The sequence below is a fragment of the Trachurus trachurus genome (assembly GCF_905171665.1).
Source record: "Trachurus trachurus genome assembly, chromosome: 2".
NCBI lineage: Eukaryota > Metazoa > Chordata > Actinopteri > Carangiformes > Carangidae > Trachurus > Trachurus trachurus.
The window spans coordinates 9,543,207-9,558,980 of NC_139914.1; the positions used below are offsets into that span (position 1 = coordinate 9,543,207).

At 44.9% G+C, this 15,774-nt stretch overlaps 2 protein-coding genes across 2 annotated transcripts in view; both read right to left on the reverse strand.

The window, feature by feature from the left end:
* Window positions 1–9,761, reverse strand: part of LOC310998098 (uncharacterized protein) — a 50,273-nt gene extending 40,512 nt beyond the window's left edge. The window contains exon 1 of the mRNA XM_083987998.1: window positions 9,717–9,761. The gene's annotated coding sequence lies outside the window, so the exon portion shown is untranslated. The remainder of the gene's footprint in view (window positions 1–9,716) is intronic.
* Window positions 9,762–11,127: 1,366 nt separating this feature from the next.
* acadl (acyl-CoA dehydrogenase long chain) lies at window positions 11,128–15,665 on the reverse strand. The gene is made up of 11 exons (XM_083985012.1): window positions 15,509–15,665; window positions 14,774–14,953; window positions 14,427–14,564; window positions 14,185–14,349; window positions 14,033–14,099; window positions 13,217–13,381; window positions 12,998–13,099; window positions 12,493–12,606; window positions 12,281–12,408; window positions 12,101–12,187; window positions 11,128–12,006 (listed from the first exon to the last, which is right to left on the reverse strand). Exons 1-11 carry the CDS (start codon window positions 15,595–15,597, stop codon window positions 11,913–11,915), a joined length of 1,329 nt encoding a protein of 442 aa, XP_083841138.1. The 5' UTR covers window positions 15,598–15,665; the 3' UTR covers window positions 11,128–11,912.
* Between the last annotated feature and the right edge of the window lie 109 nt (window positions 15,666–15,774).

Here is a 15,774-nt window from a genome sequence, read left to right on the forward strand (position 1 = left end):
CTTTAACGACTTCCTGCACTTGAGAGACTCAGAAGGTGAGGTCATTCTTCATTAACTCACTCCACACTTAACTTACAGGCTTGGAGCTCGGCTGCAGCTCAGGACATGTCTCTCTGATTACTTATGTGGCCCTTTGTCAAGTCCGATTCGCCGTTAGCTGCATGAAAATTGATCTGCGAGGGCGTCCAGAGCCGCATTCAATAAAACAAGTCAACTCATTGCGCTGTTTAATCTCCGCCATAGGTTTGTGTGGGGTTCAGGAGGCGGATGTTATTTGGTGGCTGCGATGATCCTTTTGTTTCCATGGCACTGAGATGAGTCGCTATGGCTACGACTCCACCGGGGGAACAAAGTTAAATGAGGAAGGAGGACCTGTGCGCGGGCACGGCGGGGCTCTTTATTACCACAGAGAAGATGAAATGGGAATTGAGAAGCAATATAAGACTACAAGTGAATTCACAGAGGTGTTGAAAGCCATGACTGTTCATCAACTGCTTTTATTAACCTGCAGGTACCTGTTGCGTGATACATTAGTGCAAAATCAAGATTTCATAGCAACACAATAGACATTTAAAGCCAAAAAATGATTCCATTCCATTATTTTGGGTGGTGCCATAATTCTTGATACAGTAAATTTTATTTTGTACTCTGTCTTGTCTTATCCTCTTGTTTGCCATTTGTAATTTTATGTTACATTTCAACTTTCATCCATATTTTAATTAATTCTTCAGTGCAATTTTGATGCCATTTGCACATGTAACTAGTAGTTCCTTTTAAAATACATATACAGTAGGATGGTGTATGTTAAGTGATGAGTGTAGGAATGTACAAAACATTGTGTGTATTTTATGTTTTATGGACTACAGATGGGAATTAGCTCTGTGCTTAATCTGGTGCACCCATCTTTTTGTTGAGTTTTTTCCTTTTTAAAAATGATCAATGTGCTGTAATGCATTAAATAAATAAATCAATCCCTAAATACAATCAATCAATGTCCGTGTCTACAACCAAACTGCATTTCAAAATCAATTGACAATCAATTAAGGTGCACACACCAAAAACATCTAAACAGCTGGAAATAGCACAAAGGTCAAACCAAACTCAAGAGGACACGGGGTGAAATGAAAAGTTGAGAAGCTCCTTGCTAATGCTGGGTGAAAGTGATGACTCAGTCAGAGTGACAGAGTGCCCTATAGGCGCAGGTGAGTGCATCTGTCAGAGGGGGAGACACCGAGCGGCTCTGGTGTCGGTGCATCATCAGCAGTGACACCGGCTCAAATGCGACTGACTGGGGTGTCACTTTTGCTTTCCACCAGCTGCCACACACACACACACAAATATGCAAACACAGTGCCGCATGCAGACGCAGTCACATGTGGCAGAGAATGACGCAGGGCTGGCTCGACCAGACCTGAGCTTTGTGTGTTTTCATCACTGGAGATGCGGGAGGAGATTACAGCTGGATCACAACTGTCTGCTGACGGGACGCCGCCGCCGCCGCCCAGCGCAGGAAATAGCTGGGCTCAAGACGACTTGAGCCTCTGCAGATAAAACGCAATCTCTGTGTCTCCTGGTTTGAAGCTGAGCTGAATTAGTAGTGGGAACACGGAGAGATAAAAAGCTGATGTGCATCATCAATCTGAATCTATACTTCCCTTTTGTATCAACTCTCTGTTGAGGTGTCATCACATCTGTGCTGGGAATATAGTGTAGTGTGAACTCTGTGGGACATTTTTCATGGCTGTTATCAGAGCGGCGATGTTTGCATTCTTGAATATGATACTGATACTCTAATGTATAATGTGCAACTCTGTCTCTATCTGGGTTTTCCGAGGTGTGAGAGCACCATTGTTCATTTGGAATAACACCTAACTGCCTGCTCTGTGAAAACCATGTGTGTTCACTTTTCATTAAAGAAGAAAAACAGCGCTGATTTGATCCAACAAACCCTGAAGTTATGACCTCAGTAGCAGAAAAAGGTCTCTCTTCATGAGGCTGCGACCACACCTTGGCTTGGGCCGCGACAGGAGCCGTTTCATCCAACACTAAACAGGACGTATAATATTCAAGACAGAAACTCAGCTCTAAATACAGGCTGCGAGCACGGAGAGGGACTTCCAGCTGTGACTGCCAAAATACTCTCTATTATGTCATGCTGGAGCTGCAAATCCCACACACACACACAGCTGAGGTGCAGCCACTCTAAGAGAGAGAGAGAAAAAGTTTGCAGAGCGTTCCCACTCAAACAAGTGGGAGTTAAACTCCCAGTGATTCTCAAGTTACGTGTAAATCACGTCTGCTTCGTTTGATCAGTTAGGGGGGGGGGGGGTGGTCCACGATGTTGTACCGGTGGTGATTAACTCATCTGCCCGGAAGCTTCTTTGACCAAACAACGTGAGGGGTCATTCAGAAAATAAGCTCTATTAAGCTACGGCCCATTGCCCGTGGACAGAGGAGGCAACTTCTTAAGATTCCTGACCCCTGTGTGTGCATGTGGGTGGGGGGGAGGATGCAAAGGTGGCCGTCACCCTGGCTGGCCCCTCAGGGATTTTCCTCGCCACCCCACAGGGGCACATCATGGACACGGAGGCATCACGTGCAGCTTCTACCCTGAGGTGGAAAAAGCAGATGGCGGTGGGGTGTGTGTGGGGGGATTAGCATCTGAATGTGGGCATGCAGATCCACGGGGGGTCTCTCCCCACTCCTGCTTCCCCATGGGGGATAGGTGAGCTGAGGAAAAGGCGGCGAGGGAAGGACAAAATCAATAATTGGCAACCCACGGCGTGCAGACAAAAGAAAGCGGGGGGGAAAAGCTGGTGGCTTATAACAGTCATGCAAAAAGAATCGGCCTATTACATTTTATCAATCAGAGTAAGCCGCCGAATGTTTTTTTTTGTGTGTATTTGTGGCGTGCAAAATCTAAACAACACAAAAAGACACCCGCATGTACAGTAGCTGATAGTGATCAGGCCTAATGCTCCTGCAGACATGACAGCAGCAAAGATAACATCAGGACACAAACTCAGCCAGGCTTTGAAGTTCAAGTCTGCCGTGTTTGGACTCGAGCTACACGCTTGCAAAAAAACATGCAGGTATCAACAGTGTGCTGTGTTTCTTTACAAAACACATTATCAAAAAAACACCTACAGGAGGTGACCGACAGGAAAGCAACTGCAGGAAATGTTAGAAATATACATTCTGCAACATTTACATCTTCTAATGCGTAGACACACAACACGGCACGGCGGGATTTGGCCTCTTCCTGCGGTAAAAGGAAAACTCAGGCAGTTCAGATGTAGAGGTGAGACACAGAGGACAGGTTTGCTGCTCCACAGAGATCTGTTGCTGTACAATCCATTAAACCTACACGCAACGTGCACTGAATGTGAATTTTTATATGGAAACTGGCGGCCACAGTTATGTGCCATATGAAGCACTGAATAAATGCAAACTACAGTGGTGGCATGACTCATATAAAAACACCAGACAACTGTACTGTGGTCGGCTGCCACTTAAAATAAACTGCTGCATTAACTCAGCGTTTGTGTGAGCCAATCTAAATGATTCCACTTTGTCTTCAATAACAGGTTTTTATGTGCTTAAAAATCATATAATTAATGTATATAATGATGGCTAATTGTATCCAAAACCAGTAATGACAACATGGCGGAGGCTGGCACCGACTCTCATGAGAAAACAGAGATCTGGGCAGCGTGAGGTCAAGTTCTTCCCTTTATTACCAGTTTATCACGGGCCACTGTCAGCGGGAAAAAAAGAGCAGTAACACTGGGTCAACAGCGGCCGCAAATACAAATCTCCCCTGTCACAAATCTTATTCTTGCAGAGAACAACAACTTTCCTCCCCCTCTGAAGCCATTCACAAACATCTGGTGATGCGCCAGTGGCTCCTTTTTCTCTAGCGGGATTTATGCTCTTTGATTTAATGAGGTGACCTGAGGCAGTCAAAGTCCTCCCACTCTCCCCGCCGCCATGGGGATACATGCACCGTCATACACGCACCGACTCCTGAATCACCACGGCTTGGTCTGTTAAACGCTGTAGCAACAAACAAACAAGTCTCTTATATTAACCTCTGATGTATCAGGGTTGTGGCCTTATCAGGGAAATCCCTGGTTGAAAAGAAAGGTGAGGAAATGGATGGGAAAAGATAGGAGGAAAGCGAAATAAATGCTATTTTTCAGGCTCCTGCTGTATGCTCCTTACTATGGAGTGAGGCACAGGCAACACAGAGGGTCTTCACACACTGGTACTCAAAAGGGTCATTTGAGGGGCTGGTTTCCATGGCAGGGGTTGCCGTGGTGAGGGGGGCCCTTGATAGGTCCCAATGGGGCAGTAGGAACGGTCAACGCTTCAAAACAACACAACAGACAGTGCAGGCAGGAGGATACTTGTGAATGAGAGACCCACTACAGTACAGTGTAGTATCAGAACTGCCTGAGATAAACAATTATTCTCCCTGGAGAGTGTTCTAATCTCCATAAATCAATTGGTTAATCCATCTAATTCAATATAAAAAGATGGAATCATCATGTATTTGTGGGTTATGTGTTATTCTTTCATTTGGATAGGCAATAAAAATTGAATACATCTATTTTTCCTGTGCTAGCACCATTAAATATTTAACTTTATTCTAGGGTTGCAAAAGTAAAAGCAGTTATCTTGTCTAATATAGATCTGCACCATAATGTTTGGCACTTGATGCTTCAATGATGAGCTCCAGTGAATCAATTCTGTCAATGCCCATCCACTAAATGAGTAATCAATCAGGGGTTTACAGGTGGATTACTGTAGGCTACATCCTGCATGTGTCTTTCTGTCTACATGTCTGAGAGATGACGTCGGATCTGCGTGTAAAGCCCCCTGTCTTCAGACACATTCAGCGACAGTCAGTCCCAGTAAAAAGCCCCCCCCCCCTTCCTGGAAGGCAGCCCGAAGGGTCCGCTACACACACACACACACACACTCAGCTGCTGTGTTTCCCGCAGCCCAAGTTAAGAGACAAGACTTTGCAGGAACGTGATGTACCAATCGGACGCATTCACGCTGCCCATCTGTTTCTGTGCTTCACAGTGGCTTTACAGAGCTGCTGTGTGTGAAGGGGGGGTTCCATTCATCCAAAATCCGCCTCTAACAAGCAGAAGCACACAGGAACAGAGATGCATCATGTGCACAAAAAAACATGCATGCACTAACACAGTTATGAGGCGTTCTGGTTTAGTTTAGGAAGCTCCAGGCCCTGAGAGGCAATTTACACAGAATCCTTTGGGACTTATTTCCATGACAATGCATTCCAACCTTAATGGATCAGCTGAAAAACACACTCAGATGAGATGTAATTGAGAAAAAAAAATTAAAATTGTTCATAAAAGCATGGAGAAATCTGATCTGGAGTCTGCATGTTCCAACAATACATGGTCCTCCACAATGAGGCTCATTCATTCCTCCGGCGCGCTTCAGTCAGTGTGTTAGCCTTCGACCCGCCGCCGGTTCGCTGTTTGCAGGAAAAGGATGGGGAGAAAACAATCTAGCTGTTTAGCTCCAACATCTGGAAATCATAAAGGGCTCGGGCGCTACGTAGCTTAGCCGCTACGCTAAGCTAACAGGAGGTCCCCGGCCCATTCAGGAAGGAGCTAAGGCTCATTAGCGGTTTCTTCCCAGCGTTGGCCCCGGTCAGAGTCCGAAAAAACGAGAACCAGTAACGACTGCAGCTCCTGGACTATCATTTTAAGCTGCTATTAAGTTTTTAAATAGGTCTGGCTTTGATGGACAAGAGAAATAGCACTTTGAGTGACAGAATTTCATTTTTCCCCCTCCTGCATTTTGAAAATCTCACGCTTCATGGAGGGAAAATTGAACAGGAGATTGTTTTAAGATGTGAAGAAGCAGCGTCTGTGCTGTACATCCTTAACACTCTGCGTCCCGGCCAACTGCAGACTGAAATTTTATGCATTTTGCAAAATGCGTTTCATTGAAATTTCCTTCAAATCCAGCCAAGCTTCATCCCTGCGCTGACATTAAAACAGATGCAGGAACAAGCTGGCAACACACATGACATTATCCAGGATATGTCAACAGCCCAGTTGCCTGCATTCTTGCACCCCAATTAGGGGTGTGAAACCTCAAGCAGCAAGTTCAAGCTGGACTATATATCATAACGCCGCTGAGACAGAGACACATAAACCTCCTGTAATAGCTCCATGTGAACATAGAGCACAGTTTTACTTTGGAATGCATTGTTGGGCTCTAGTCCACAAAAACTAATCTATATAAAGACAGCTTCTCCAGAGGAGGGAGACAAGTGAGAGGCACATGGATCAACATGGAGTAGATTCACTGTGATCAAGGCCAAGTGAGCCGCTCTGGTAGGCGGCTTGTTTTCTCCGTCTTTCAGAAATAAACATCATTCCTACACACTCCCGTTGCTTCTCCGGCCTCTCATGCACAAGCTCTGCCATCGGCGTGCTGACCTCATGGATTAGCTAACATGGTTACGACACAAAAAATCAGAAGCCGGGGAGCTGTGGAGAATATTATGGATGCCAATTTCTGAGGGTGTTTCAGTGTAAGAATGAGCCTGCATGAGTGTCCTCTCTGTCGATGGGCATCGTCCGTGAGGAATGAAATGCGACACTGGCTGTCAGGGCTTGTTTGAGAGACTGGCTGCAAGTCAACCGTAGACAGAGCTTCAATACAAGGACGAGCAGGGTGGATGAATGGTTAGAGGGACCGTCCTGCACTGTGGAGGTCCCAGGATGGATCTCGATGCCAGATGAACAGCTTTTTTTATCGAATAGAAAACTTGCATCCTTGACTCTGAAACAATGGATCACACAAAAGTCTTGTTGGCTCCTGCGCTCCACATCTCATGCTCAATTAAAAACACACAGGACTTCATTATGACAGCTGTTTCAGCTACATCTGGAAGGCAAAAATGTCCATGCTGCTTGAACATGATGCATTACCACAAGTGGTAGGGCTTTTCCCAAAGACGTCTATCCCACCCCATCCCACGTAATGTTTGCACTTCTGCACCAGCTGTGACATGTTACTCGTAACATGCAATAAGCTGAGGAGCATGCACATGGAGAAAGCTCTTCCAAAGATTCCAAAGAGGCCTTGAGCGAGACAGTCACAGCTCCCCGACCTTTTCATCATTAATTAATTTGCCACTTCTTAAATTGTTTGGTGTGCAAAACATCAAAACACTGTAGAGAATGTCAAGGCACACCATCTAATGTTGTCACGCAATGTCAGCGATACCTTCACTCACCCTGGTAGATGTTCGAGTCAGATTCTTGTTCCTATCGATATTTATTCTTTCTTCTATCCTACCAACAGTATGAGAGACAGGATGTGCGTGTGAGAAAGTGTGAAATGTGTGTGTCTACACGGCACCATATGCAGGTCAGCAGGCCATTTGGTTCCTGTGACGTATGGGAATTAGATTAGGTCCCTCTCGTGGTCCAGACTTAATCACGCACGGAAGCACAGTTCTGCCAGTTCCCATTAGACACCTGTAGAGCAAGAAGGCCTCAGACAGGAGGAGCAGCAGGGGCCTGAGTCCTCAGACACCTGGGGTCACCTACATCGCTGACGTTAAACCAGACAGCACCCAAACAACCACAAAACAGAGATCCACATCATCTTCCAAAACCCATCATGGTACACTGTAAACAAAACGCTCTCCATTGGTCAATCCGCAAACAAAAATCCAGAAACCGATCCTTACTCTAAACATTGTTCCAATACAATCCCTTCCCACGCCGGCCAAGATGGCGTGTCTCAATTTCAGTGGAGCGCGGAGTGGTTCTGTGGTTTTGGGGCTTTTGACGGTGCACCTAACCAGAACTGACGTTGGTAAATATACTTAACGTTCCCGCGTGGTGCGAGGGAGGCGGATTGGGTTTCCTGGTGGTTGGAGAAGCAAAGACGTGGCTAAATGTATGGCTCACACACACACACACACACACACAGAGCTATACACAACTATTATAGCTTATGCAAGTAAACACACAGACACGGACCCAACCTGTTGTGTTGTTATTAAGGTCATTTCAATTACTCCACCAGTGATTAGACTCAGGCCAATCTGGCCTGACAGGGGCTTGTCCTTTGTGGAGCATTACTGTAGGTGAAACCTGATACAATCTCAACATGTTCTTCTATAATCCACCTCCATTTGGACCCCCAAGAAGTTGTGCAGATGAATGATTGTATCCCGTTTGGATCTTATTGGGAAAGCCACAACCAATTGTATATGAATTATACATGAACATAAGTATGTGTTGTTATTATGAATTACTTCCAGCTCGTTTGATGCATTGTATATGAGGTTCACAGGCACCTATCAAGCAGAAAGCCAATGGAAATCAATAAAAAGGACTAGTCCAAACACTATACACTGATATAAAGGAATGTGTTTTACTAACAGGAACCACTTTATGTACAATTATGGTACTTTCTGATCAAATGGAATCCGACTGCATAAGCAAACATAACATATTACACTGACTAATCTGCGTCTCAGGTTGCAGGGGGCGCAGCAACCTCCAACATCATCAGCATGGGAAGATGTTGTTTTCATTACATTCCTTGTCCATAGCTGGGTCTTATGAGCCCGAGACTGGAATGTGCAGATGTAAAAAACTGGAGTGAGCGTTAATTCCTTTTCATAAAGGCATGTTTTCACATCCAGCCATGGGGGGAATCTTTATAGCTCCTCTTTCTCCTCGGTGTGTGGAGGCTGAGGCGACACTGAAAGGAGGCGGGTTTGGAACAGATCCACGCTTAATGGAAGTCTGGACATTTCCAGATCATTATCTATTGCTTAATATAAAATGACATTACAACCCATCATGGCAGGAGCTCCATTATAGGGAGAACCAGGATTTGGTTCTTTGGTAGCTTCCATCTGCCATCAGATAACCATTGTGATTAATGTCACTTATTTATAGTTAATAAATTAAGAAAATTGAAAATACATGAAGCCTTGCAACCTTTTGCTGATGCATGGTGGGAATGTCTGCAAAAGGCAAGTGGATGATGCCAACTGGGAGCCGGGCTACTCCCCTATTCACAATGCATGAATGGACAAGACATTAGCCAAAACATAAACGCGCTGAGGTGATCCTAATTTCATTAATCTGCACTTGTATTCAATGAATTCACTGTCTTTTTTTCTCCTGCAAGTGGAAAGCGCTGCGCCGCAGTGGATGCGCTGAGGAAGCCGCACCGGTTTCAGCACCATGCAGGCGTGGACCAGAACAAAAGGCGCAGGCTGCAGCCGCAGCAGCAGCAGCGGAGAGATGAGGCGCACCAGCCGCGCGACACAGCGACAAAAGCCGCAAATAACACAAATCAACGCAGGGAACCACATCAACACAAAGACAGACCACAAATTTAGATACAAAGCCCCCGAATGAGATATTTACAACATCAAAACCCCATGATTCATATCTTCATATCCACACACATTGCTCCACATCACAGCATAACGTGCTTACGCAGAGCATCTGAGGATTAGTGGACAGCACAGCCAACATTAAATACACACTTTGACTTTTTATAGAAACTTTAACAGATGCCACTAATGCATTAAAATGACTGAAACTCTGCGCTGATGCTGAGTGCGGTGATTCTAACGCGTCTTTTCCTACGGGTTAATTCCAAACAAAAAGTGGTTCATCAGCTCTTACCTGGAGGTTTAGGCTGCTGGGCGGCACTAATACACTTGTGAGTGAGGAGAGCTGGAGTGACAATGAGAGCGGTATGGGGCCCTCTGATCCCTCCCATCGCAAATTAAGCTACCGTAAATGCAGCAGTGCAGGCGCAACTGGATTGTGTGGCTGCAACATGCATTGCCAGACAATCCCTCATTGTTGCTGCAGGGTTTTTGTTTTTTAGTGGAGCATGTTATTGTGTACAAATATGTGACAAATGCATGCAAAAGCAAACACTGGTGCAGACAGGGGTACAATAAATACAGCAGGTGTCATCTCAATACTGTAACTGGCTGGCTTGTTGAAAGGAGGGGAAGGGCTAGTGTCAGCGGTGGAAGTGAGTGCAGAGCTGGAGCGCTGGGGTGTGGCTGTTGCTGAGGAAAAGATGGAGAGGGGAGGAAGAGGAGAGAGTGGAGGAGGAGGAGGAGGAGGGGGGGGGTGTAAAGTCGACTCAGTGCCAAGGGGAGAGTAGAAAGGAGGGGCAGGGAAAGGGAGGAAAAAGGAAAAAGACAGAGGGAAAAACGAGGGAGAAGTGAAGGAGATGACAAGAGCAAAAGGAAGGTAAAGGGTAGGGGATGCATCAGTGGAGAGTAGCTGCACTTCTGTCCCCCCAGGTGAAGAGTGATGGTGGTGATGGGGGGGGGGGGCTCTCTGCTGTCTGCGTCTTGACGGTCAGACTCTAATGCAGCTCTTTTACAGCCACATGCACCAGATTCAAAAGGATAGTGCACTGGATTACAATTGTGTATTCAGGATAAAAGATACTGACACTGGTGGATGAAGATTTGAAATCTATAATAAACAGTGATTAAAAAAGAAAAAAAAAAGAGGCTTACAAAGTAAATGAATAGAAAATATGGCTGAAACTTTGTAAATATGATTTAAATCATCTACTCACATTCAACAGTCTGCTCCTGCCTGCTGCATGTGTTGCAATGGAAACAAATGAAGTCTGGTCGTCTGTCATTCTCCTGCCAGCTCTCCATAAACAGTTACTGCCATCTGTTGGTGGGAAGGGCACAGTGCAAGAGGGACGCCAGTGCTCTGTTACAAAGACTTTCCGTCCCTGAACTGACCTTTGTTCTTGTCACAATTCATTTCCCCTCCTTCCACTCCCTTCTCATTCTAATAGGCACAGCGCCACTACTTCCTGAATTTAAACAAGCTCCTTTGTTTCCTGTCTTACATTATTGGACAAACTGATTACACCTGGATTAATCAGTTTGTCCGATAATGTTAGACAGGAGATAAAGGAGCTTGTTTTGTGAGTGGAGCTGTGCATAAAGCCTCAGGCAGAGATGTACAAAGCAAAAAAAAAAAGCCTGAATTTGAATGATTTTTCTAATACAAATAAGTCAAAACCAACAGAAAACACCATCAGTCTTAATCAAATATGCAAATTAGAAACTGCATTTTATTTTCACTTCCACTGGTCACAAAAACATACTGCAAGTTTATTTCATTAAATAAACAGTCACAGTGTGTGAAGACACTTTCAGTGTTGACAAAAAGGCACAGAGATATGATATATCCACCAGCAATACTCTCCTCAGTCACTACAAGTACAAGTAACCAATAGGACGGATTTCTTTACAAAAATATTTCCAGGGAATTTTAGCGGGAAGTAAAATATATACAACTACTGTATAACTACAGTGGGTGGAGACAGATGTGAAGTTGAGTTATGATTTTAGTTATTAGTCTAACTCACTCCTGATTAAAGCATGTTGTTGAGAAGCTGCTGAGCTCTGTAAACCTACAGACATGGACAGCCTCTTATTTCATTTTTCCAACTTGCTATAAATAATTCTTATATTAAACCAACACATTAAAAGGCAATGTGAAATTTTAAAAAATGTCTCTTGTAGTGATGAAGCTACAGAGAATTATAGCAGCTGCAAAAACCCCTGAATATTTTGAATTGAGTCGAAGTACACTTCACTGACAAGAAATGTAACTTTTCATTTGTAAGAGCAGGACGGTGTTATTTCTTTTTAAAAGAGTACCAAGTGTCATTTGACGATTTCACGCGTGATTAAACTTTTTTTTTCTTTCATGGCTGTTCATGATCATCTAAAACCTTTATCAGACAAAGTTTGGGCTAAAAACTAACATCTGTGCAAACCACCCCACCTCGCCGACGCTCCTCTGCCATGAAAACCTCTAAATCTGTCACTTCTGGCTGACGATGGTGCGGGCGATGAGCTCCTTCATGATCTCATTGGTGCCTCCGTAGATGGGCTGGATACGGGAATCCACAAACGCCCTGGAAATACAAAAGACACAGATTTAGCAACCTAGCAACCTGGCAACCATCCACGACAGTCGCCGCCCCTCGCACAGGTTTACATGATTCTTACTTGGCGATGGGGAATTCCCACATGTAGCCCCAGCCTCCGTGGAGCTGCAGGCACTGAGTGGCCACTTTGTTTTGGAGATCAGACGCCCTGGAGGGAAGGAAAAAGGACGGGGACGTGAGCAGATGGCAGCGAACGTGGCTTATTGTTTGAGAAGATGATTTTCGAAACAACAAGTCTCACCAGAACTTGGCCATGGAGGCCGTGGAGGGATCCAGCCGTTTGTGAGCGTGGAGCTGAAGGCAGCTGTCGACGAAGGCCCGGCCCACGCAGATCTCGGTCTTCAGCTCTGCCAGCTTGTGCTGAACAGTCTGTGGAGGAAAGTTTAGATGGAATAATATTTTCAAATGTTGCGTTTCACGTTCTAGAACAAAGAAAACACGGGGATTACAGACCTGCAGGTGAGCGATTGTCTTGCCGAAGGCTTTTCTCTGCATCACGTAGTTCCTGGTTTCCTCAAACATGAACTCACAGCTCGCTATGGCCATGTCAGCGATCATCAGACGCTCCTATTCCAAAAGAAGAGCGAGAGATTGGACATTTATTTCAAGTAGATATATCTGCGATAATTACACTCTCAGTAAGTGTTCAACACTAAACTTCTTTTTTATCATCATCTTCTTATTGTTTTCCTTTTGTTTCTTATCATTTTTACCCCCCCTCTTAAAGGGATAGTTCAACATTTTGGCAAATTGGCCCATTGCCATAATCCCTATAGTTTTAGGAGTAGGTTCATTCTTTTTAATTGTCGGTGCAAGCTATTTTTAGAACGGCGGAGCAGAGCCGCTAGCTGCTCAGAGATACGCTACGGAGGCTAATGGAATTTCTTGGTCTCTATATGTTGTTTTTGTCAAGCACTTGGTAAACTTGTGTTTTTAAAGGTGCTTATATTTGGCTCACCTGAGGCAGTTCTTTCATCAGGTAGAAGAAACCCTTGTTGAGTTCTCCCAAGAGGGCGCTGGCTGGGAGCCGCACATCCTCAAAGAACAGCTCAGCGGTGTCCTGAGTAAGAAGAAGCAGCAGAGAGAGGAGAGATGAAGTGCACCGACGTCAAATCTTTGGCAGGATGAGGGAAGATTGATGGAAACTCTGTGTTTCTAACCCACTGAGCACCGGTACCTGGGCTTTTAGGCCGATCTTCTCCAGCTTGCGTCCCTTCTGGAAGCCCTTCATGCCCTCCTCCACCAGGAACAGACTGATGCCGTGCGCGGCCGTCTTCGCCTCACGGTTGGTCACAGTCACCACGACCACCAGGTCGGACATCCAGCCATTGGTGATGAACACCTGGAGACGAGACAAGAAGAGAATTCAAGCTGATCTGCAAAGAAGAGCTGCATCCACTGCTGACGCCACTAAATATAGCCTAAATATGAATATAAAAATGTAAACTAAATATAAGCCTTTTGTTTGTTCCTTTGTTTCATTCCTGCCGCAGTAGCGCCACTTCACTACTTAAGTTCTTTTTACGTTTGGAGTCTGGTGCTCCCTCCCAGATTTTCATTTGAGCATTTCAACTTTCTTTCTCACTCTGCTCAGTGCCTGTAGGTTCTGTGTGCACACGGCCCTGCAGTCTCATGCCCTTTTACGGGCATTGATGGGGCGGTTACCTATGCTAATCATATGTTAATTAGACTCACCTGGCACACGCCCTCAATTTACGAGGAGATGGCATAAGAACACAGCTGCAAACAATTCTGAGGCTTATGAACGCGTTGATGAATCTGACGTAGGGTTTTCTTAAGGAACTTCTTAAGAACAACTTAAGAAAGAATCTAAGAAGGTTCTTAAGAAGATATTGGTGAATGAGGCCCATTGATTCTTTTTTTCTTTGAGCACAACAATGCAAGTATCCAAATGGCAACTTGGGGAGGTGAAAAAATAAAGTAAAATAGAAAAATTAAATAATAAACAGTTTTTGCTTTTTTCCATCACTACCTTGTTGCCGTTGAGGATCCAGTCGCTGCCGTCCTTCTTGGCGTACGTCCTCACACCTTGAAGATCGCTGAGAAAATAAAGCAGTTACATCATCAAAGCTGCACCTCATTATTGTGATGCATGTTGCTTCCTGTCTGTGCTTGAGTCCTGACCTGCCTGCTCCTGGCTCTGTCATTGCGATAGCACTGATGCATGTCCCAGCAGTCATCTTAGGGATGAAGCGATCAATCTGCTCCTTGCTGCCATAGTTGGTGATGTAGGGCATGACGATGTCGGAGTGCAGGGCGAAACCTGGGCCTGAGCAGTTGGAGTACATTCTGCAGGGAGAGATGTCAGTTAAGCCGGTGTTTGATCTCAGGTGTTAGTGTGTTTTTGTTTTTTAAGGACAACTCACTGCTCCTCCCATGTGACGACCGCAGAATACAGGTCTCCTCCGATGCCACCGTGCTCCTCTGGTGTCATCACTCCCAGCAGGCCTTGCTCTCCAGCCTTCTGCCACAACTCTCGGCTCACCTCTCCGGCCTTTTCCCACCTGGGACAAAATAACAGCAGATATAGTGAGGCAGGGAACTTGAACTCACTTTGAATCTCTTCCCTCATGGTTGTTTTGCTCCAGTTTGTGGTTGTTTAGCATGTCTTTGTGTCTTTTTGAAGCTGTGTTGTCATTTTTTTTGCAACAAACAATGATAACAGTGGCTTCAAACACAGGCATTTTGGTAATCCATCCACGCTTACACCTACTCCTTGTGGTGTGGAACCACCTCCTCTTGAAAGAAGCGCCTGACGTTTTGCCTGAAGAGATCATGGTCCTCGTTGAAGATCCGACGGGTCCCAATGTCCATCAGGGTCTTGGCGCTGGAGGTCTCGAGGCGGTTTGAAGGGACGGATTGCCCGTACTCCTGGGCCTCACTGTGCTGTAGTCTGGGAGAGATTACAGAGAGTAAACCAACAGTGATCTGCTGTAAAAATGCACTAGAGTTGAGCTAAAACTGACTGAAAGACTGTACTGTTGATTAAAATGTCAAATGCCTAATATCATGCATAAAATGATGATTATAATTGTTTTAATCTCGTAATTATTACTAAAAGTGCAAGAAGATACCTCTCCTTTAAAGCTGTTTTAGATAAGAGACACTGGTTTTCATTCATTTGGACTTTCAAAGTAAAACTCCATCTGCATCCAGCAGGCTGCATGTTAGCCAGGACTAACGTTATCAAAATAAAGCAAGTGTGCCAAAGGTCGCTGCGACCCACTTCTACTTTTACAGTCGCAAAAACACACACTTCCAAAACACTTTCGAAGTGTATATTACAAATGCAATTTACTTCATGCACATTTAATGAAACTACACAACCAAACAGTTCGTTTATCGTAGGCGTGTGACTGATAGATAGTTATGTCTTATCTCAGAGGAACACCCACTTCTAAAAGTCAAACTTTTTAGATAATTAAACAATAATTTAAGATGCAGGTACCTGGCAGAGGCCGCAGACAGCAGCTGTCCTCGTCCGACAACATTTCTAAGCCCCAAAAGTTGAGTTTGGATCAATTTAGTGACCAACATCTTGACAAAAACACAGCGAACCAAGACAAGACGAAGGACGAGCTATGAAAACCAGGGCAAAGATCGTCTGAAAAGAAGACCTATCACTTCGCAGTCAATTGCAAGCTCCCTCTCTAATTCTCTGTAGGAAAGCCAATAAGCGATATATATATATTTTTTTTTTTACCTCTTTTTGTG